Source organism: Malaya genurostris, chromosome 2, assembly GCF_030247185.1.
Source record: "Malaya genurostris strain Urasoe2022 chromosome 2, Malgen_1.1, whole genome shotgun sequence".
Taxonomy (NCBI): Eukaryota; Metazoa; Arthropoda; class Insecta; order Diptera; family Culicidae; genus Malaya; species Malaya genurostris.
Genome location: NC_080571.1, coordinates 33,622,928 through 33,648,186, shown reverse-complemented (window position 1 = coordinate 33,648,186; position 25,259 = coordinate 33,622,928). Strand labels below are relative to the sequence as shown.

General features: G+C 39.2%; 1 protein-coding gene across 9 annotated transcripts in view; it reads right to left on the bottom strand.

Moving 5' to 3' along the window:
• Positions 1-17,061: 17,061 nt before the first annotated feature.
• The window catches only part of LOC131431782 (uncharacterized), a 133,949-nt gene continuing 125,751 nt past the window's right edge, over positions 17,062-25,259 (bottom strand). For all 9 annotated transcript variants that reach the window (XM_058597668.1, XM_058597669.1, XM_058597664.1 and 6 more), the window contains one exon: positions 17,062-24,481. In XM_058597668.1, the coding sequence (XP_058453651.1) occupies positions 24,062-24,481 (420 nt within the window). In that variant the 3' untranslated portion in view covers positions 17,062-24,061. The remainder of the gene's footprint in view (positions 24,482-25,259) is intronic.

Below are 25,259 nucleotides of genomic sequence, written 5' to 3'. Positions count from 1 at the left end.
TTCGCCTATTCGTACCCCGAGTAATGAACTGTACTAATTGCAAACAACTGGGGCATACAGCTACCCATTGCAGCAATAAGCCACGTTGTGCTAACTGTGGGGAAGCTCATGCGGACGGCTCTTGCGGTAAGGATGCTGAAAAGTGTCTCTACTGTAAGGAGGGTCCGCATGACCTCTCTGATTGTCCCGCTTACAAACTGCGAGGTGATCGAATGAAGCGTTCCCTGAAGGAGCACTCCAAGCGTTCTTTCGCAGAGATGCTTAAAAGTGCCACCCCTCCTAAACAGACAACGAACCCATATGCCTGCTTGTCAACTGACGAGAGCGATTCTGACGACCCTTTGGAAGGTCCATCTTCGGCGGTCCCTCATAGCTGTAGGAAAAGAATAAATAAATCCTCTCATAAGCTACCTAGTAAGGGTTCGAAGGTGTCTTCCGAAGGGCTTCGAAAAGTTACAGCTAACGGGAATCGGGACACAACACCGAAGCAAAAAGCTCCTGGTCTCGGAAAACTCAATTCCGAGATGGAATTCCCACGACTTCCCGGAACTACAAAATCCCCAAGCGTCCCAGAAAATCTACCAGAGAACCAACTAGGTGCTGGACTTATCAAGTTCTCTGATGTTGTGGACTGGATTTTTACAACTTTCAATATTTCAGACCCTCTTAGAAGCATTTTAATTGCTTTCATGCCAACAGTAAAAACATATTTGAAGCAGTTGACTGCAAATTGGCCCCTTCTCTCAGCGATTGTATCCTTCGATGGCTAAATCATCCACCGAGGTCACGGATCTAATCACTGTTTTACAGTGGAATTGCAGAAGTATCATCCCAAAAATAGATTCTTTTAAATTTCTAGTAAATAATCTGAAATGTGACGCATTTGCATTGTGCGAAACTTGGCTAACTTCTGAAATATCCTTAAACTTCCACGATTTTAACATTATTCGCCTGGATCGAGATGATCCCTATGGAGGAGTACTTTTAGGGATCAAAAAGTGCTATTCTTTTTATCGAATTAACCTCCCCTCGATACCAGGTATTGAAGTTGTCGCATGTCATGTTACAATCAAAGGTAAGGACCTTTGTATTGCTTCCATCTACATTCCCCCTAGAGCCTTGGTTGGGCATCGGCGGCTCAGTAATATCATAGAGCTCCTTCCCGCACCGACGTTGGTTTTAGGAGACTTTAACTCACACGGTACGGGATGGGGCTGTCTTCACGACGATAACAGATCAGCTATGATCCATGATATTTGCGACAACTTCAATATGACAATCTTGAATACGGGAGAAATGACACGGATTCCTGCACCACCAGCAAGACCAAGTGCGCTGGATTTATCCCTTTGCTCGACATCGCTACGGTTGGATTGCACGTGGGAGGTAATTCCTGATCCCCACGGTAGTGATCATCTACCGATCGTAATATCAATCACCAGCGGCTTAAAACCATCGAAGACAATCAATGTTTCGTATGACCTCACACGAAATATTGATTGGAATAGCTATGCGACCTCGATATCTGAGAAACTTGAAAGAACTCAACAACTTCCTCCGGAGGAAGAGTACACGTTTTTGGCTGGCTTGATTCTCGATACTGCGATTCAAGCTCAGACGAAACGTGTACCCGGCGCAAAAACTAACATCCGTCCTCCCAACCCGTGGTGGGACAAAGAGTGCACAAATTTAAACGCGGAGAGAGCCTCCGCGTATAAAAAATTCAGAAAAAATGGAACACCTGATAATTACCGGAATTACGCGGCGTTAGACGTTAAAACTAAGAACTTGATTAGAGCCAAGAAACGCGGTTACTGGCGTCGGTTTATAGACGGCTTAACGAAAGAAACATCTATGAGCACTCTTTGGAACACAGCCCGACGAATGCGCAATCATAACACCACGAATGAAAGCGAGGAATACTCCAACCGCTGGATATTCGATTTCGCTAAAAAAGTATGCCCAGACTCTGTTCCGGAACAGAAGATCACCCGCGCCGCGACACCAAATACAAACGAATCACCGTTTTCGATGGTAGAGCTTTCACTTGCACTTTTGTCATGTAACAATAAAGCCCCGGGATTAGACAGAATAAAATTCAACTTGTTGAAAAATCTGCCTGACCCCGCCAAAAGGCGCTTGCTGAATTTATTCAACAAGTTCCTCACGGGTAATATTGTCCCACACGACTGGAGACAAGTCAGAGTTATCGCCATTCAAAAACCAGGGAAACCAGCCTCCGATCACAATTCGTATCGGCCGATTGCTATGCTTTCCTGTATCCGGAAATTGTTCGAAAAAATGATTCTGTTTCGTCTAGACAATTGGGTCGAAACTAATGGTTTACTTTCAGATACACAATTTGGTTTCCGCAGGGGCAAAGGAACGAACGATTGTCTTGCGTTGCTCTCAACAGAAATTCAAATGGCATTTGCTCGTAAAGAACAAATGGCGTCAGTTTTCCTAGACATCAAGGGGGCTTTTGATTCAGTTTCCATAAACATCCTATCTGAGAAGTTGCATCATCATGGTCTTTCACCAATTTTGAATAACTTTTTGTATAATCTATTGTCCGAGAAATACATGTATTTCGCGCATGGTGATTTGTCGACAATACGATTCAGTTACATGGGTCTTCTTCAGGGCTCATGCCTAAGCCCCCTTTTATACAATTTTTACGTAAGTAATATCGATGAATGTATCAACACATCTTGCACGCTAAGACAACTTGCCGACGACAGCGTTGTGTCTATTATAGGACCCAAAGCTGCCGATCTCCAAGGACCATTACAAGATACTCTCGACAACTTATCATCATGGGCTCTTCAAATGGGTATCGAGTTCTCTACGGAGAAAACTGAGCTGGTTGTATTTTCGAGGAAGCGAGAACCAGCACAATTACAGCTTCAACTAGGGGGTGAAACCATAGCTCAGGCCTTCACATTTAAATATCTCGGGGTCTGGTTTGACTCCAAAGGCACCTGGGGATGTCACATTAGGTATCTGAAACAAAAATGCCAGCAGAGAATCAACTTTCTTCGTACAATAACCGGATCATGGTGGGGTGCCCACCCAGGAGACCTGATCAGGTTGTATCAAACAACGATGTTGTCCGTGATGGAATACGGATGCTTCTGCTTCCGATCAGTGGCGAACACTCATTTCATCAAGCTGGAAAGAATTCAGTATCGTTGTTTGCGTATTTCCTTGGGTTGCATGCAATCGACTCACACGATGAGCCTCGAAGTGCTGGCGGGCGTTCTTCCACTGAAAAACCGGTTCTGGAATCTCTCATATCGTTTGCTCATTCGATGCGACATTTTGAATCCTCTGGTGATTGAAAACTTCGAAAGGTTAGTTGAGCTTAACTCTCAAACCCGTTTTATGTCCTTGTATTTTGATTACATGGCTCAGAATATTAATCCTTCTTCGTTTGTTTCCAACCGTGCTCATTTCTTGGATACTTCTGATTCTACTGTGTTTTTCGACACATCCATGAGAGAAGAAATTCGTGGAATTCCGGATCACGTGCGCCCTCAAGTGGCCCCAAATATTTTTTATAATAAATTTAGAACAGTCAACTGTGAAAAGGTGTTTTACACTGACGGATCAAACATCAACGACCGCCTGAGGTGCCGGTTCGGGATGTGTTGGCGAGTCGGGATAGTTCATATATGCTTCTCATATACCAGTACCTTAAACACATTGATATACAAGTGTAATGTGTTATTCCTCGCTCAGAAAATATAATCTCCACCTACAGGTTCGACACTAACATCCGCCCGATTCTCTCGATCCCCGTCCCTGTTCACCATCTTCATTGGAATTAACAAGATCTTTTTTTTTTTTGTCACTAACTTTTTCGTTCCCCTTTCCCTGTTTTTTCACCATCTCGATGGCAACTAATTAGATCTCTGTCGTTTTCAAACATTTTGTTCCCACACCCCTTTTTTACCCCGTTTCCCACAATATTTACTTCTTTTTTTTCATTCTCTTCCGTAACATCACCATCACCGGAAGACCGCTCCAGTCAATGACCAGCATGCGGGCCACCCGCCGGGCCTTCGTAGCCTGGGGGTGTTTCCCGCGGACCCTCACGGACCGAAGAATGCGGCCAACATAGAAAATTACCATCGCCATCTGGAATAATCTCATCCTAAATTCAATTCACCGGCCACTACCGATCGCCAGATACTATATTACATAATTGTTTCGAAGGAAACCAAATAAAACCGTTTCTGTAGCAGCTGTTAATTTTGTATTCAGCAGCTCAAACTGAAATATATTTGTTTTGTGTAACTAAGGTTTTCGATTTATAATTCACTTGACTTACAATTAGTGGTTTTACCCTAGGTTGCTTCTTTCTCACCGTTGCCTTCACTCGATCTTATTTTCGCTTTCCTGCTTAAATTATACTTTGCTACATTTCAAGCTATTATCGGTAAATATACTACTTACAATATTTGTTGATAACAGATCGTCAACAGTTTGGTTCCAAATATTCAGTCTGGCGCAACTCACACGGTAAGTATTCTACTTTCTTCCTATCCTATTTCAATTCTTTATCTCTTTTCCTTTTAGGTGTAGCTGCAGGTAAGTTGGGAAGCGAACGTAAGTACAACGTATTTCTACTAATAAATATTTCATTTTACTTACAGATATCAACAAACGATCTTTTTATCAATGCTTTAAATCAAATCAAATATTAATAATTCAACATTCAGTAAAAACCATTCAAGCGAAGAGGTTGTGTTTCGATTGTACTGGCTCGTGAGTTAACGGCTGCTACCGAGACAATTCTAAGCTTCAGGTAGTTAAACTGCCCATAGCAAACGCAATATTCGGGGCGTTTCCCGACTGGAAAGCTAGCAACGAAGGCCATCCCGTTCATACGCACAGAGGTGTAGAAACACAGAGGTGCGAGAGCATAGAAGTGACGAGTCACAGAGGTGCCATCGCATAAAGGTGCGAAGACGAAGGGGTGCAAAGGCACAAAGGTGCTAAAGCAACCCAGTGCTGATCTACCAGGTACCAGAATTTGTACGCTGCGTAGGATCAAAAGAGACGGCATATATCGCGAGGTGCTACACTGCAAGCATCGCATTTGATCGCCACCAAGAGCAAAAGCACTGTACCTGGGGTCAGGTACAGGCAGCACAGCAAGTGCAGTGGTGTTCACAACGACGGCAGAGCAACTGAGATAGCAGTAAACGACAGAAGACTGCCAATTGGAAACAGCAGAAGACTGCCAATTGGAAACCGTTGGAAGAGCTTCACGTCGTTCTTCACGATAAAGGAACAGAGACAGCTACAAGGTAGATTTAATTTAATTTATTTTTTATTTCTTATATCTGAAATTTTACTAAAAATAAGTTTTTATTTTGGTATTATTAATTTACAAAAAAATTTAATGTAATGGATGATCTCATGGAAGATCATCCGAATCCGATTCCGGATACTAGTAAGAGTTTAAATACTCCGAGGGCTAAACATTATCCACAGGGTACCACTGGGCCATGGATAGTCTATCTTCGAAAAAAAGAAAAGATTTTAAATTTGAAGCAAATTACCAAGGATTTGACATCACATTTCTCTGAAGTTAAAGAAATATGTAAAGTTAATAGAGATAAAATTCGAGTTGTTATCAACGACTTGAAACAGGCGAACGAAATTGTAACCTGTAAATTATTCTCTGTTGAATATCGAGTTTACATTCCATCGAAGGAGGTGGAAATTGACGGTGTTGTGACTGAAGCAAGTCTGACGGCCGATGATTTACTTAAAAATGGAGTTGGTCGTTTTAAAAACTCCATGCTTGAGGGAGTTAAGATACTCGAGTGCAAGCAATTGTACTCAGCATCTATTGTCGATGGAAAAAAGTCGTATCGTCCCTCAGATTCGTTTCGTGTAACATTTGCCGGATCTGCGTTGCCTAGCCATGTCTATATCGATAAAATTCGTCTTCCTGTTCGGCTTTTCGTACCGCATGTTATGAATTGCACGAACTGTAAAAAATTCGGGCATACAGCTACTTACTGTAGTAATAAGTCCAAATGTATCAAATGTCAAGGGCCTCATAAGGATAATCTTTGCGATAAAGATGTTGAAAAATGTGTTTATTGTGGGGAGAGACCTCATGATGATCTTTCAGTATGCGCTGCATTTAAGTTGCGTAAAGACAAAATGAAGCTTTCTTTAAAAGCACGGTCTAAGCGTACATATGCAGAAATGCTTAAAACGGTCATACATGTCTCCCCCTTGGAAACCGAAAACGGTTTTTCAAATCTTATGGAGCCAGAGGAATCTGACTCCGACGGAAATAGTGAAGATACCTCGTTTGTCACTCCTCAAGGGTCTGTTAAGAGGAGATTAACAAACCACAAAATACCTAAAAAGACACCTAAAATTACATCTTCAAAAAAAGATCCCCGTGTTAAAGCTAAAAAGCCAAATTTAAAACCAAAAACTGTGCCTCCTGGTTTGTCAAATTCACAAACCAATCCAGGAACTAGCTCAAGAAAAGACAATAATCCAGTGGGCTCCGTTTCATATTCACCAACAGGATTACTTAAGTTTTCGGAAATTGTAGAATGGATTTTCGCAGCATTCAATATTTCTGAACCTCTAAAGACTATCATAACGGCATTCCTTCCAATAGCTAGAACTTTTTTGAAACAGTTATCAGCTCAATGGCCAGTTCTTTCAGGTTTTGTATCATTTGATGGATAATTTATCATCCGCCGCAAATGATTCAATCACTGTTCTGCAGTGGAATTGTCGAAGCATCATGCCAAAACTTGATTCATTTAAAGTTTTGTTGCATAGTCAAAAATGTGATGTATTTGCTTTATGCGAAACATGGCTTACATCAAACACAGCCTTAAATTTTAATGACTTTAACATTATACGTCTCGATAGAGACTCTCCGTATGGTGGAGTGCTTTTAGGAATTAAGAAATGTTATTCCTTTTATAGATTAAATATTCCTTCGACTTCTAGTATAGAAGTTGTTGCTTGTCAAATAAACATTAAAGGAAAGGACATTTGCATTGCTTCAGTATATATTCCTCCAAGAGCTCAAGTTGGACAACGACAGCTTAATGAAATTGTCGAAGCCCTTCCTGCTCCACGTTTGATTTTAGGAGATTTCAATTCGCACGGAATGATGTGGGGTTCCGTTTACAATGATAGCAGAGCATCCTTAATATATAATATTTGCGACAATTTTAGCATGACGGTACTAAATATGGGTAGCATGACACGGATCCCAAGACCTCCTGCACGTCCAAGTGCATTAGACTTATCTCTTTGCTCGACTTCAATTCGACTAGATTGCACCTGGAAAGTATTTCCTGATTTACACGGTAGCGATCATTTACCAATCATCATCTCAATTAGCAGTAACAAAGGCATTGCTAATTCAGTTAATATTCCATATGATTTGACAAAAAATATTGATTGGATTAAATACCAAAGTAATATTTCAAGTGCCTTAACTTCAATGGAAGAGCTCCCCCCACTTGAAGAATATGACTTCCTCGTTTGTTCGATTCTGGAGGCCGCAGAACAAGCCCAAACCAAACGATTTCTTGGTCCATCGTCTAAAAGAAGGCCTCCAAACCCTTGGTGGGACAAAGAGTGCTCAGATGCTAAGCACGCGAAACAAAATGCCTTCAAGACGTTTTTAAAACGAGGAGGAGGAACTCCTCAGAATTTTGAAAAATTCTTGACTTTAGAAACCAAGTACAAGAGCATACTTCGGGCCAAGAAATGTAGCTATTGGAGACATTTTGTCGAAGGTTTGTCAAGAGAAACCTCAATGAGCACTCTTTGGAATACGGCCAGACGAATGAGGAATCGTAACGTAGGAAATGAGAGTGAGGAATACTCGAACCGATGGATATTTGATTTTGCGAGGAAAGTTTGTCCAGATTCTGTTCCTACGCGTAGCATTATTAGGGAATCCTTTTCAAATAATGATTCCATTGATAGCCCCTTTTCAATGATGGAATTTTCCATAGCACTCATGTCTTGTAACAATAACGCTCCTGGGTTGGACAGAATTAAATTCAACTTGGTGAAGAATCTGCCCGACCTCGCAAAAAGACGTTTGTTGGAATTGTTCAACAAGCTTCTTGAGCAAAATATTGTTCCACCTGACTGGAGGCAAGTGAAAGTTATCGCCATTCAAAAGCCGGGGAAACCAGCTTCCAACCACAACTCATATAGACCCATCGCGATGTTGTCCTGCATCAGAAAATTGTTCGAAAAAATTATTCTACGACATCTCGACACTTGGGTCGAGACGAACGGTTTGTTGTCCGATACTCAGTTTGGCTTCCGTAGAAATAAAGGGACGAATGATTGCCTTGCATTACTTTCGTCTGACATCCAAATTGCCTTCGCTCAAAAGCAACAAATGGCATCTGTATTTTTAGACATTAAAGGAGCATTTGATTCAGTTTCCATTGATGTTCTTTCAGACAAGCTTCACCAACATGGACTCCCAGCGGTTATAAATAATTATTTGCACAACCTTCTGTCAGAGAAACGCATGCATTTTTCACATGGCGATTTGGTAACATTCAGAATTAGCTACATGGGTCTACCGCAAGGCTCTTGCCTCAGTCCGCTCCTCTATAATTTTTACGTGAATGACATTGACAGCTGTCTAGTATCCCCATGTACACTAAGACAATTGGCAGATGATGGCGTAGTTTCAGTTACTGGACCCAAAGCTATTGATCTGCAAAAACCATTGCAAGATACCTTAGATAACTTGTCCGTTTGGGCTGTCCATCTGGGTATCGAATTCTCTGCGGAGAAAACAGAGCTGGTCGTCTTTTCAAGAAAGCATGATCCCGCGCAGCTTCAGCTTCATATGATGGGAAGAATGATCCAACAGGTTTTGACTTTCAAATACCTCGGGGTGTGGTTTGATTCCAAATGCACGTGGGGAGGACACATTAGGTTTCTGATAACAAAATGCCAACAAAGAGTAAATTTTCTTCGAACAATAACCGGATCTTGGTGGGGTGCTCATCCGGAAGATCTAATAAAATTGTATCAGACAACGATACTTTCAGTGATGGAATATGGATGCGTTTGCTTTCGTTCCGCTGCAAACTCTCATATTATCAAATTAGAGCGAATTCAATATCGTTGTTTGCGAATTGCTTTAGGGTGCATGCATTCGACACATACAATGAGTCTTGAAGTTCTGGCGGGAGTTCTTCCATTGAAGGATCGTTTTTGGGAGCTCTCGTCGCGACTGCTAATAAGATGCGAGGTACTGAATCCCCTAGTTATTAATAACTTCGAAAGGCTAGTTGAGCTTCAATCTCAAACAAGATTCATGACTGTATATTTTAACCATATGTCACAGAAAATCAACCCTTCAAGATATATTCCTATCCGTGTCAGCCTCCTAAATGTCCCTGACTCAACTTTATTTTTCGACACATCCATGCAGCGCGAAGTGCGTGGAACTCCGGAACACCTACGCTCGTTGGAAATCCCAAAAATATTTATAAGTAAGTTCAGGCATATTGACTCTGAGAAAATGTTTTACACGGACGGATCGCGAATTGAAGAAGCGACAGGGTTTGATATGTTCAACAATAATGTTTCGGTCTCCTTTAGTCTTCAAGAACCTGCATCTGTTTATATAGCAGAGTTAGCAGCAGTTCATTATAGTTTGAGTGTAATCGTCACATTATCTCCAAACCATTATTTTCTTTTCACAGATAGTCTGAGTGCAATTGAAGCCATTCGCTCAAAGGCTGCTGGCAAAAATGAACCTTTTTTCTTGGGCAAAATAAAACAGTGCCTGAACGTCATATTGAATAATAATTATCAAATCACAATAGTTTGGGTCCCGGCTCATTGCTCCATTCCAGGCAATGAAAGAGCCGATATTTTAGCCAAACGTGGTGCTATTGAGGGTGAAATTTATGAGAGACCAATTGCTTTCAATGAATTCTATAGCGCGTCTCGCCAAAGAACACTTGCCAGCTGGTAAGCTTCTTGGGATAAAGATGATCTGGGTCGGTGGATGCACTCAATTATTCCTAAAATATCGACAAAGGCATGGTTCAGGGGATTGGATGTGAGTAGAGATTTCATTCGTGTGATGTCCAGACTCATGTCCAATCACTACACGTTAGATGCACATCTCCTTCGAATTGGACTTTCCGAGACTAATCATTGTGCTTGTGGCGAAGGTTACCGCGATATTGACCATGTTGTTTGGACATGCGTGGAGTATCGTGATGTCAGATCTCAACTAATAAATTCCTTGCGTACCCAAGGGAGACTATCCAATGTCCCAGTTCGCGACATTCTTGCTTGTCGTGACGTTCCTTACATGAAACTTCTTTATTATTTCATTAAGTCCATTGGAGTTCCAATTTAAATTTTATTTTATGTTAGATTGTTTTCTCTTCCATGAGTTCAACCAATAGCCAGCTATCTTATATTAAATAAAAGTGATGAACTGATACAAACAAACTTGAAATAGTTATAAGATCATGTTCAAAATAAATGTATTTCATTTAATGTAATTTATAATAGCAACTCGCTTGATAAAAAGTGTTTAGATTAACTAATGAATACCAACATACTAATAGGATATTCGAAATGTATTAGGTTTAAAGTACTATGTATTGTAGATGCCACGGCGAAGAAAAACTTATGTATATTGCCTATGAAATAAACGTATTTATGAAAAAAAAAATTAATAATTCACCGGCTAGCTTTACTGTTTATTCTTGTTTTTTTTTGTTTTTCTCTACCTATCAACGAAGCATAAATGTCAGTCGGGGTACGTTTAGCACATCAACTTTGTTCACTCAATGCTGCGTTTAGCGATTCTATCGCCAGTGTTGCCAGCGGTGTTAACAATAATGATACTACTCTAGTTTTAAGTTAGACGATAATTAAGATTAGTAAATACCCTTGGCATCTTAGAGCTTAAGCAGTGTGCCTTAATATTATATTATATTATTGAATAAAAAAAAACCCGATAAATTTATGTGAAATTTTTACATCAATCACCTTGTATCTCCTAAACCGGAAGTCGGATCTGATAGAAAAACAAACAGTTTTTGTGGGACCTCAAGACATTTTATTTGAATGTTATATGGACGAAATCGGCTCAGCCATCTACGAACAATATGAGTGACATTATTTTAATTTCATTACATATATCATCCTGTAGTTCAGAAACCAGAAGTCGGATCCAAATAAAATTCAGAAGCCTTATACGGAAGCATAAGACTGTCCATATGAGTCTAAGTTTGTAGAAATCAGTCAAGCCATCTCCGAGAAAACTTAATGAAATTATTTTTCACACACAAATTTGTTTATCTCGACGAACTTCTTCGAATGGTATAAGAAGTTGTGTTCTTCCAGCAGTTATTACTGCATTGTTTTGAATAATTGCATAAAATAGTATTGAAAATCGTGTTCTACTTTGCTCCGAAACATCGCTTTATCATCAAGTGCGTAAAACTCCTACTACTGGAATAAGGGGAAAAGTCGCTTACACAAAATTATCCATATCCCCGTAAAAATGGACGGATTTCTAACAATCTATGGCTTGTTCGATAGCTATTACCGTGCGGAATCTAAGTCTTAAACATTTTCTGTTTTCAAGGTATTGAACATATATTGTCAAAAAACTAACAATTTTGACATAAAACTTCCTATAATTCAAAAAGTGAACATCCGATCACAAAACCATTCAATAGCGTTCAGGGTGACGAAGAGACCTTTCATTTGCGACTATCTTGATAAAAATCGGTCCAGTCATCTCTGAGATCTCGACCTCTCTGTTGACAACACACACACACGGATATTTGCTCAGTTCGTCGAGCTGAATCTATTGGTATATGAAACTCCTCCTATGGCCTCGGAAAATTTTTCAAAAGTTTGAGCGAATTCTATATCTATTTTTTAATATTTATTAAAAAAAAGGTAAAAATAAAATTCCACTTTCCACAGCTGCACTATCACTCAAAATAACTGTTTCGACCAATTATTTTACTATAAGTTGTTTGATACACTTTGAAATTAGACCTTTTGAGAGCAACTCTTTGGCGCCTCATCGTACTCCCCGTGATGCCAACTCTCTCCGCAAGGATATGCAGTATTTCAACATAAACCAGACCCTGTCAGCTTGGAGCGATCTTAATCTTCAGTTCAGCAACGCCATCGCACGGCGTCTCATTCAACTTGTCATGTCAATTGTATGGATGCACAGCCCTGCTATTTTGGCGCGCACGAATTTGACATTTCTCTCCTCTACTTCTATGTATGAGATTCGATGCGGACTCACCTGAGGCGACATGCTCGCAAAAAAGGATGTTGCCAATGATTTGTTCGGGAAATGTGAGAGCTGGATATCTTGTTAATATGATGCCTTTGCATAAACACAACATAATAACGCATTAAGGACTATTCACACATATCCGGTCCGGTTCAGTGCCGGCACGACACCGTTCACGGATACTGATATTATTTCATTCGTTTACTATGCGCGCATTCACACCTATCCGGCACAGTGCCGTTTCAGTGCAGCTCGCCGTCAGTGTCGCGTCCGTCCGGCAAACTCAAATTCGTCGTCACCGATATTTTTCATTTTCACTGAAGTCGGTATGTCATTGCATTGGCTGTGCCGGAACGGAAACAGCACGGAAACGGAACGGAAGGGTACCGATAAAAAAGAACACTGACGGCGCACTGAAGGCACTTTCACTGAACCGTCACGGAACTGAAATGTGTGAATAGTCCTTTAACCAACAGAGTGGGAAAAAGCCTATTGAAACCATCCAACCAACTCTTTTGCGATCGCTGCGCTGCTCAAGTGGCGAGCATTGAACTAAGCAATGGTGATAATTTTCAGATTTTGCTTGAAGATTCGAAAAAAATTCCGGGTTTTTATTTTTTTTCTTATGAATCGAATACTAACATACAAAATCGTCTGAAAATTTGGTAAAAAAATCGATCAATAATGATTCAGTAATTTTCCTTGGTATGTTTGATTGATATTTATGGAGAAATCGTAAGATGAAATATCAAAAGCGAAGAAGTGAGGTTGGGTACTGTTTTCATATCTGGAAAATTCATTGTTTTCATGGTTTAATTTTAAGATTAATTGATAAATTATGATCAAAAGCTGTATTATTAGTCTATTTACTCATGTTTTATCATCTAAATCAAATCTGTATGTGAACTGAAAATTTCAAATTTCTTCCGAGATTTTCAAGTGGACAATTGAACAGTCCAATCAGCGTGGTCACCAGCGTTATGGTGATTGTTTTGACATATCGCATGTATTTAGAAAAATTTTTGACGAATTTTTTAATTTACTTGAGTTTGAAAGAATGCAGATGGCAAAACCTTACAAATATGGGTAAGAAAAACGATTATTTACGTGTTGTCATCAAACATATGATTTCAAATAGTCCTATACTCTTGACAATCTCGGATGAAATTTGAAATTTTCAGTTCACATACAGATTTGATTTAGATGATAAAACATGAGTAAATAGACTAGTCATAAAACTTTTGATCATAATTTATCAATTAATCTCAAAATCCAGCCATTAAAACAAAGCTTTTCCCAGATATGAAAACAGTACCCAACCTCACTTCTTCAAATTTGGTATTTCATGTTACGATTTCTCCATAAATATCAATCAAACATACCACGGAAAGTTACTGAATCATTAAAGATCGATTTTTTACCAAATTTTCACACGTTTTTGTATGTTAGTATTCGATTCAAAAGAAAAAAAAATAAAAACCCTGCATTTTGTTCGAATCTTCAAGCAAAATCTGAAAATTATCACCATCGCTTAGTTCAAAGTTCGCCACTCGGGCAGCGTAGCGATCGCAAAAGAGTTGGCTGGATTCTTCAATTTTAAATCATATGTTTGATGACAACACGTGAATAATCATTTTTTATCCATATTTGTAAGGATTTGCCATCTGCATTCGTTCAAACTCAAGTAAATTGAAAAATTCCTCCATAATTTTTCTAAATACATGCGATATGTCAAAACAATCACCATAACGCTATCTCGTGGTGACCACGCTGATTGGATTGTTCAATATGACTTGAACAAATTATTTTCTCAGACCGGCGCAAAAACCACTACTTTTAAACAACAAAAACAAAACAGTTAGTAATTAAAATACATCTGAAGTCAAGTAAAAATAACTAACACATAAATAATTATCGTTATAATAGGGTTCGTTTCATTTTTTCTGCGAATCGACGGGAAGGCTCATCAAACTTAAAAATCTCTTCAAAAGAAGTAAAAGCTCATGTGCACGCAGTTAAGGTTCGTTTCTGCGAAATATAGTCCTGAATATCAGTTTTGGAGTAGCGTCTTATATCGCAATGATCTGCTTGGTGCTCGAAAACTAATTTTGCTGAGCAATTCTGGAGCATCAATCTCCCCGTTTATCAATTTCGCAATAGTCAATGCTTGTTGAATTTTTCTTCGGCGCTGTAATGTATCAATTCCCAATTATTTGCATCTGTCCGGATATGGTGGCAAGTTTACAGGATTTCTCCACGGCAGATGTCGTAATCCCATACGAACAAAGCGTTTCTGAACACGTTCAAGTCTAAGGAATACGAATGAAATTCGTAAAATCAATACGGCGTTATTCAGAATAAAGGTGCTAAATAGATGAATTGGACTCTTGTAACGTGTACACAAAATATACTGACATGGATGTTTTTTTTTATTTAAAAGATATTTTATTCAGGCCTATTTGCGTACAAGCTTTACGTGGCCGATTTAGCTGAGTTTTTGAATAAAAGATTTTTTTTTGTATTGGATCTCGTTGTCACCCTTTTTCTAGGGGGAGAGGAGCTTCAATTTTCCTCCTGCGAGGATTAAGGGGCACTTCGTTCGTGGTTCGTCTCGTCATCCATTGCCGCATCGGTGGTATTGTTGTTGATTTCGTTGCAAGTTGCGCTTTGTTGTACATTGTTTGAAGTTGCTGGTTGGTTGGATGGTAAGCTGTTAACTGCAGCTGGTGTACTTTGTTCTATAGGGGATACGTTGGATGGTTACGTTGAAGAAGATGCTTCACTGTTGTTGGTGACTGTCACAGGTGTACTGGGGTTGCTTGGGGTTGATGTGAAGGAAGCACCGTTGTCCTTTGGTATAGTTGTCTCCTTGTCCGGTTTATCACATGGCTTACCGTAGTGAACAGCTTTTTGGCAATATTGACATGTGGCCATCTGATTGTCATAGGTAACAAGTGATTTGCACGGTATTCTTGTATCCTGACCGAATGTCACATAAGAAGGTATAGGCCTCCTCAAGCGCATGCGTAACAAACGTACGCCATTTAGAATACCGGGGAAAAAAATCTTCCACTTTTCTTTTTCGATAGAGAGAATCTCTCCGTATTGGGACATGGTTTTGCGAATATAAGGATCGATGACGCTTGAGGGAAGATCATGCACACGCACTTCTATAGCACTATCTTCCATATATACTGGAATGTTGTACTTGATGTTTTCATGCTCCAAATAGTGCACATTATTATTGTCTTTAGCGAATTGAATTGCATCCAACTCTTTATAGAACTGGATATAAACAACATTATTGGTCTTATTGCATTGCAGTAAATGCACACGTTTAATGTCAAGATGCATTTGCTCCTTAAGCAAACCTTCAAGTTCTCGTATCGAAGGTCGAATTTTGCACTGTCTGAAGTCAACAATAATTGTATTCTTTCGTACCGACGGTAGCTTTTGTTCGTTTGGTTCACTCATTTTCGAGGTCTATTGTTCACTACACAATACTGTACTTGTGGTTTCTTCTGTCCCCAACGTAAGCGGTTTTGTTTGTCGACTGACTTGGATGAGATGTAAACCCGAACTGACATGGATGTTGTTTGGAATTGAAGATGAACAAGCCTTTTATAGTTATTATTAATTAACCAATGGATTCAACATCTCACACCGTATTAGCAGACGCGATGAAAGCTCCAAGAAGCGACCGTTCGATTGAAGAACTCTCACGCGAACTTCAAGAATCATTTATCAAAATTTTCTAAAATGAATCGTGTTCTTCTCCATAAATGGGATTTATATACCAACAAGCTGTCCAGGAGAACTTCGTTGCTTCCAAAATTCAAACTTCAGAATTATCAAAGATCCTAAATTATTCGCATTTCATTCCAAATTTTTTACGTCTATTGATTCAACTCAGTACTTTGTTTGTGTTAATCACGACTTTATAAACCGTTGCCTAATTGCAATTTTGTCTTTCGGATATCACGAAAAAAAACTTTCTATACATTGATAACAGTCTACATGAATCATTTTTCAAAAATACACCTTGGTATTCTTGGGGTCATTTAAAATCAATTGGGAATTATCATTGAGAACCAATTTCACTTTTTTTGTCACCATTGAATTCTACTGTCCACTGTCACGTCACTATACTTCCACTAAGGTGTAATAATTGCATACAGTTACCAAATTTGAACTACTTTTTGTAGTCTTCATCATTATATCCGTTTTATACGTTTGTTGGTATGAACAACGTATGATAAGTATTACACTTTAGTGAAACACGAGTGGCACGATCTTTCGAATATCCGTACAACTTTTTGGCTTCGCTGACGATATTGATATTGTGACACGTAACCTTCAGAAGTTGACGGAAACCTACATCGGACTGAAAACTGAAGCTAGGCGTATCGGACTGGCCATAAATGCGTCAAAGACAAAATACATGAGAGGAAGAAGCTCTATAGAAGAAACACTACGCCTCCCATCACGAATATTGATAGACGGTGACGATATCGAGGTGGTTGACGAGTTCGTGTATTTGGACTCGATCAAGTGGAGGGTGATCTCAGAAGCATCCGTGCCTTGAGTGGCTGTCCACGAGCAGCCATGGACCGAGTTATGTGGAGACGTATGCTTGATACAGCAAAGGACATCCCAGGACTATAGCTGTTCGGTAAGGTAAGACGTTTTGTAAAAAGGCGTTCGGAACGGACTGATTAAAAAGACACACAACATTAGTTTTCAACAGGGCAATAATTTATCTCTTTTGAATAGATACTTTCCGTAGTTGTTGTCGGCCATTTGCCTATTCAGTTAATTTTACCATTGTTTTGGAGCACAACTGCTTCGTTAGTTGTACACATGCAAAGAACACCGAAATATTCGATTTTGTTCAGTATATGTTATGATTTTGGTAACGGATTTGTGTTTGTTCTATCTGCTATTTCAAAATGGTCGCCATGTTTCAGTTCCATTTGCATACCTTCCGATTACGCCAAAGTGTACTAACAGCACCTCGCCGTGGCATTCAGCTAAACTGACTTCCGAATACCGACTCAACTAGTAACGATGTACGATGCCAGGCAGGTTACCTAACTACGACACTGCTACCACGAATTACCTACTTGCAGGGATGATTTCTCTCTATTTGCGTATTACAATCGACGATGTGCGAGCAAAATGTTATTTGTTAGGATGTGTATGCGTGTATGTGTGAGTGTGTTTGTGGTTACGATTGGTTGTTTGCTGCGTCAATGATTTCTATTTGTACCTCTAAACGCTTCAGTGGATTACAGTCTATTCACTACCCAATAAAAAACATCAATCGTGTTCTGTAGCCTAGAAGTATGTTGTATGTATCGTATTCTTCGTGACTATTCTCTTATTTTTCTCGTGTTTAGTTAGATTTTTTTTTCACTGTAGTACTGTAGTAGGTTAATGAATTCGTTTGAACAACGTTCATCGGAAAGCCAATTTGAGAGGAAATATCGTTTTGATTTCTCAATAGAAACGTCTGATGGCGATGCGCAGAGGGGTATCTAGCGAACCATTTTATATTTTTAGGTAACTAGAAACTATTACCATTAAACTACTCATCTACTTAAACTGGCTTTCCTCGCAACGTTATTCAGCAGGGTTATTGTTTTCGTATGTGGATTGCCGAACAGGAAAATTCGACCGAAAGTAGGTTAGGTAAATAGGATAGGTTCTTTTGCGCAAGTAGGTTTATTTTAGTTTAGCCGTATTCTGTTGATACTAGATTCTATTTGGATAAGGAACACCCATACTGTCAGCCATTTGCAATTTATGTGGTTTGACTAAAAAAAAACGAACCATTGCAAGATCTTTCGGATGTTGTTTTTTTGTTTATCGTATAAGCAGATTTGCGTTATTATGTAGATCTGTTCCGGTCAAGAAGTACAAGTACAATTTCACTAGCATGTTGGTTTTCTAAACTTCTTACTTTGCAATTGTTTTTTTTTTATCAATGTGTAAATTCATCTTAAAAAGTAAAATGCGCGAAATATAAAGTTAAATATTGAACTAATGAATTTTCTGCTTTGTTTCCATTTAAATATATAACTTCTGTACAAGTCCAGCTTGTTTTTAGTTTATTCTTGTTATTTTGTTTGTTATTACATATTTCCAATTACTGTCAGTTGTCAATATCTTGTTGTTTCTCTAGAATATACATGCTTATTTCATTTCATAAAAATACAGAGACTGCACAAGTGGTATGCTATATATTTGTGTTATGTTCTTGAGAATTCAAAAGCTGCAATGTACTATAGGCTATATAATGCTAGTGCTTTTGTGAGAATGATGATTTACGCTAGAAGAACAACAGAACGGGGGAACGTTAAAAATAATGGGGAAACTCTTTATTTATTCGTATTGCCTATTTCCACTACACCAAGTAGTCTAAGATGAGTACCCTTGTCAGCATTTTATTTTGATTTCGTAGCTCGTACGAGTTCGAGTTTGCCATACAAAAGCTCGAACGAGTTCGAGTTTGCCATACAAAAGCAAAATACTCGATCGAGTTACAGAATGCAAATTTTCACATTCGTTCGAAAAAATCCGATTCGATCGAAACACCGAATAGGGTTGCTTATGTTGTCATTCATTTCCTTCTAGAAGTATTTCATGAATAATAATTGAAAAAAATTGACAGTCATGGACTACACCTAAAAGTAAATTATAGATTCAACTCTTCTCCACGTTTGAAAGTGACATCAATAAATTTTCTCTACGTTTCCCTCGCAACCCGTCAGTGCGTAGCAATTTAAACTGACTGCTAGTGCAACTTGGCAGTTCACCTTGAACCGAGAAGCAAATGCAACAGTTCAAACTATGCCTGATGATTCTATCGACTTCAGGAGGAGTAAAAGTAATTTGGTACACTCCCTCTCGTGCCACCAGCACGCCTCTAGTGTTGGGAATTAAAAATCCTTGAAAGTGGTTTGTTTGCATTTAACACATATCAATTCAAGCAAAGTTGATCAAAGTAGTCGATCGCGTTCAGAAGTAACGTCAAATAGAACTCGAAAAAAGAAGAAAAAAATGCCCAATGTTAAATGGTTCTGTTCCAAGCTGACACCAGAGCTGCAAATTGTCAGTCATGTCAAATGACCTTGACAGACTGACTAAAATCATCGTCAACTGTAATCGGTACGATCAAAGTGTCTGTCAAATGAGATACTCGATAGTTCAATGACCAAGTAGAAGTATACTCAGCAGGCATGGCAAAAACACGGATCCGTTCTGTACGGTACTCACCTTCACTCGTGAGCACACCACCAGGAGTATTGAATGCTACGCTTCGTGCCCGTGTCGAAAAACACACACCGAACGCAGTAGAAAAAGCACTCGTAGCGGTGGTCGTGTAATTGTCAAACACCGGTGCTTGGATTTTCGGGCAGCACTGAAGTCGAGTGTTCCTGACTTCGGCAAACACCGAAGCCGAGTGTTTCCGATTTTGCCACATACGTTGCTTGTACTATAAGCACCTATAGCGCCACGGTATGACGAAAAATGCGTTTGAATGATTAATTCTTTTTTCATCAATACGCGTCTGATTGAATTCAATTGATTGACAGTATAACCAACGCATGGGTGCTCTTCGGTGCCTTCGCGAAATTGAAAACACTCGGCTCCGGTGTTTAACGAAACTGAAAATACGCGGTTTCGGTGTATGCCGAAGCTTGAAACACCGGTGCCGAAAATAAAACAGCGCCACGAGCACCGTGGCTTCGGATATTGCGTTTAGTGTTTCTTTTTGTGCACTGGCACGCAATGACATTCTCAATACACGCGGTGGCGGTGGTTATATGAAGCACGCAGTGCAGTGCAGTGTTTGGACATGCCTGATACTCAGTCAAAGACAGGTGACGCATTTTGTTCTATCTCTCATTCTCCTATTCCCTGTTGAAGTGAAAAAATTCCATGAGAGTACTAACATAAACATAAATTGATAAAGTTAATTGTTCTTTGTAAAAAGTCATTGGATTTCGGAGTTTATTGGTGTACATGAATTTAATTCAATGTTTATGCTGCTTGATTAATATTTAGTCACATCGTAATAAAGCAGTGACAGGAGAAATGAAAATAATATCAATCGCATCGGCAATCAATGAGCGTCCTGGTGAGTATAATATCAAGAGAATTTAAGTTACAGATTGGTTCTCAGACACACAATATATCGATAGTCCCACGACAAAAGGGCCTAACTGCAAATGAGAGCCTCTCTTTGTTTACTTTCTCTTTTGATTATTACGGAGCCATTATTGCAAATTTTCTAAAGTTTCCAATATAAATCGAAAGCTTGTAGTTTTACCTTGAAAGTTTTGCGAAGAGTAAAGCGTCAAATATAAAATCAGTTCGGCAAATCGTGAAAGAAAAAGTAAACAAAGAGAAACTGTCATTTGCAGTTAGGCCCTTTTGTCGTGGGACGGTCGATATGATGATTGGTAGAGCCTGGTTGGCAGCAGTCCAGTGACATAAACTTTCCAATCTTCGTCGTGCAAAGTTGCTCGTTGATAGTGACATTTAGCAGCTCTGGCTGACACAAGTGCTGAAGATGCCGAAAACAACAGTTTGTCAAGTGGTCAAAATCTACAAGGAAATCCTGAGGGTAGAAAGGAATCAGAAAACGTTTGAAAAACACGAACCAAGGATTGTTGCGGTGCGTTAAAATAAATCCGTTTTTCGATCCGAAATGAACAACGCAGCTTTTAAGCGTTGTAGAATATCCTTCCCAGAAAGTGTTACATCCGAATCGGCACATGAAGAAGAATTCCGTGACCAAAAAGCATGCAAGGCACGTGTACGGCCGTGATTCAACAAAACACAAGAGTTACATTTTGATTGATGACGAAACATACGTCAAACTCGATTTTAGCAGCTTCCTGGCGAAAGTTTCACAAAGAAACAGGACGTGGGAAAGTGCCAAGTACTGTCAAGTTCACGGAGATGATGATCGTAAATTGGCAAGCAATTTGCTGTTTGGGCTGATTACGGAACCATTCGAAATATCCCAAGTTTAAATCGAAGAATGTCTGATAAAAATTGTATTGCCGTTTATCCGCAAACTTGAGAGCAAAATCGTCATTCAGCAGGATTTGACCAACTGCCACTACTGCCAGGTGGTTCTGGAGTGGTATGCTGCCAACAAGATCACTTTTGTCCATAAGCTAATGAATTCTCCAAAATGCCCAAAATTTAGACCAATCGAATAATACTAAACAATTTTAAAGCAGCGAACAATTTTCGTGTCCGTGACAAGCGATTTGCAGTTGTGACCTGAAAAGCGTGTATTGCCGTTCATCTAGTTTGAGGTTCAAACCACTGTTTCTTCATCTCTCGGTAACTGAGATTGTCTAACCCCACAATTCCCAGCAAGCAACTATCTTCACTAGACTGGATAGTGCTGAAGCTTACATATTCAGTTTTTATCACCAGCCTGATGACTGGCTGTTAACTGTCGAATGTTTTTCCGATGTCTGTACGCGCTTCACATTCGTTTATACAGAATTCATTTTGTGTGTACTATCACCGCTAGCGCGTTTATTTGAATAAAAGTTTTGCTGTTTTTACAGCTCTAAACAAGCCATAGAAATATGCAATGAAAATTCAACGAAAGAATGTTCCATGTTGGATATTGATAAAAAAAATTATTTTTTATCCAGCTGATTGATTTACTCATGTGATGAACCCAATCAAACTCTTTTTAGCAGGAATTTGATTTATAGAAGTAACAAGAGTGCAGGAGTTAATTTCTCTCGAGCATCCAGCAAACGAAGCGCTTGGTTGTTCGCAGTATTTACTGAGATCGACATAGCTAATCCTGCGCTCCCGCTACTTCGTTTATAATATTCAAGTCATAATTAACAGCAGTTCGCTTTCGCGGTTCTCAGAAACATTCGACATTTAATAGTCAGTTCTCAGCCTGTTTGCGAAAACTGAATGTATAATCTTCAGCACTATCCAGCCTCGCGAAGATAGTTGCTTGCTTTGAATTGTTTTGTGAGAGGCACGACGTTCATACACGGCTTCTGTGCTTCATGAAGACTCTAATACCAGGTACAATCCGTGTATATGTGGAATATAATTTGCTTCCACTAGCGTTTTGTTTGTGTGGTTCTTTTTGGCTGGCAAGCGGTGGAATTTTTCGATCACAATGCAATGGAAGCTATATATTCATTCACCGGTGAATGAATATTCATGGTTTGGAAGCTGTAAAGCAATCGTCAATGTAATTTTTAAACTTATTGAATCACCATTTACAGGTCTACAATCTACTTTTAGTCTTAGGTCTTTATTTAGAGGTTAAAGTTGAACTGCTGAGTTGTACTCAGCAGATCAATGTAAAGTGCTATGTCACTAACTAGTCGAAGACGAAACGTAAAGAAAACAACTAAAATTTGGTCTGTGTCCTAAGCAGAGAAACATTCGAGAAATATCCACAACTCAATTGATGAAGTATTCACCTAGTGAAAAAATGAACATTAATTTTCCTGCCTTAAGGGAAGTCATATTTTATGCGAAGAGATAACACGATCGAAGTATACAATGTGGATGGGAATTGAGAGGTGGCAAGTATGCTTAAAGTTTTTTTTTGTTAAAAGTAGTTTTCGAATGTAAAGTTATAGGTTTATTCGTATGGTCATCTAATAGAACCTAAAATTCTATCCAGGAAACGCAGTAATAGTAGGACAAAAATGAGATATTTTTTTCGATAATTCAGTTTTAGTAAAGCTTCAGAATATGCCTTTTCCCCAGCGTAAATAGTTTATGTCGTGCGCTTTGATGTGTTTACTGCTTTTCGCTGTAGGATTATGATTTATATTTTATGCACCCGTCCTAGTAACTTTGTTGTTCTGAAAGGATTCTATTCAACAGTTCCAGCTTCTTCTGGTTATATAGGTATGTTTTTTTTCTGGGAGATTACATACAAAATAGCGATAAAACGGATATTCGCCAATTGGTACCGCGTGTTTTTCGCCTTTCCGTTCATCGTCTAAAAACTTGTGCACAGCACATACAAAGTAGGTAATCTGTAGCTTGTTCCGGTGTATAACTAGTTATCTGTTAATTCAAACTTTGATAAAGGTTTGCAAACCTTGTTAGGAAAATATTACAATTTATTAAAGTATGGACAAACTTGCTATTCCATAAAACAAACATAATCTTTTGTTGTTACGAGTAAAACAAACACAGAATTAATAATATTTGTCAGCACTGATTATTTTGCCCTCTCTTTCTAAAACCAGACAAAACTAAGCTCATAATTATTGCACATAGATTCTAAATCGACAAACACGTTGCACGCGTTCAATATCAGCTCTATATCGTTTTCACGTTGGTGGGAGTGCAGTCAAAAAAAACGGAAAGACAAAACTGGACAGATTGTGCCATCCGTTTTGAGTTTTTCCGATATTCGAGTTTAGGTTTTGAGATCTCTTTGGCGCATTTAGCTGTATCCGTAGTTGATATTTAGTGCACACACGGAGCCTTTGCTAGATGTGAAAGTGAATGTGATTTGTGATTATTATGAATCCATTCCCTTTCGGGTACATTCAATGACTGATGTGAACTGACTCTTAAGGAACATTCAGTCTATGCATAAAAAGTATTGAGAAAAAAAAACAAATCGAATGAAAACGCTACCGAGCGTATTGCTAAATAAAATCCATAGTCAGCACTAACTTCTGCGCGTTCTAACCCTCAAAACTATTACGCGGTCTTGATTGGCACCGATGTAGGAGTTCCAGTTGGACCTTCTGTCATTCCGCACGGATTGGCAGCACCGCTACCGGTTGACACTGTCAACTCCGTCGGCGTTACGGTCCCATTAGTCAGTGTGTCCGCGGCAGTACCAGATGATAGTGTAATGAAACTGTTCCCGTTATGATTGATATCGCCGTCGCTACCGAGCAACCGTGATCCGCCGAGGCAATTTTTGATGAACCGATTCTTCTCATTGAAAATGGTCGAATGGCGAGCGTTGGAGTTCGAGGAACCTCGTCCAGCAGTACCGGCACCGTTCGGGTTTACGTTGACCTTGTCGCGTACGATTGAACCACAGGATTGTGCCTTGTACAGACGTCCTCGCTGGAAGAGACCCGACAGTGGCACGTAGATCTTTTTGTGCACCTACGGAGAAAGTAAAAGGATTGAGTTTAGGATAATTTTTCATCTTGGATTATTCGAATATGCGAATCGTCCGTTGAAATATTTCTCCCATAATCGCCCTGTACTTTTGATCAGTTTTAATCGAAGCAAGTTGGATTTCCGAATAGCATATTTGTGAAACATGAACATTATTTTTTGAAAAATATCAAGTCCTGCAATGGCAGCCTTGAAATAACAAGTCCTTTTATGATGGTACAACTTACTTTGCTATTTACATCGGCTCGAGTTCATTCACATATCCCTCGTAATTAGTGCTTAAAAGTCATCTCTTAATATAGACTTTAGAAAAAGCATGCTTCGTTTTACTTGGCCACCATAGCATTCAATTATAGTCCTATCTCTGTGGAAACACATTCAACAGAAACCAATCACACACCGCGACATAAGTCTATACTCGCTATTCTGCTTTCCCCGTTATATACTGATCAAATTTAATCATTTTCAGTTGTTGCAGGTCATAACTATTTGTTTCATCAAAAAAAAATCCTTCTCTAGTTTGTGAGCAAATGCCTGTTATTTTGCTAGAATTAAACTATTCCAACAACACTTGCAACATAAACTAACATTTAGGGGTTACTTGTTTACGCGGATTTGTGAAATATCCTTAAAGAGTCACATAAATTGTGTACACTTCAATTTGAACTGCTTTAAACACTGATGAGCCGAAAGCGAAACGCAAAGAAATCGAAAAAAAACTGACTGACGACAGGTATACCAGAAATGAAAATTTGCGAAGAAA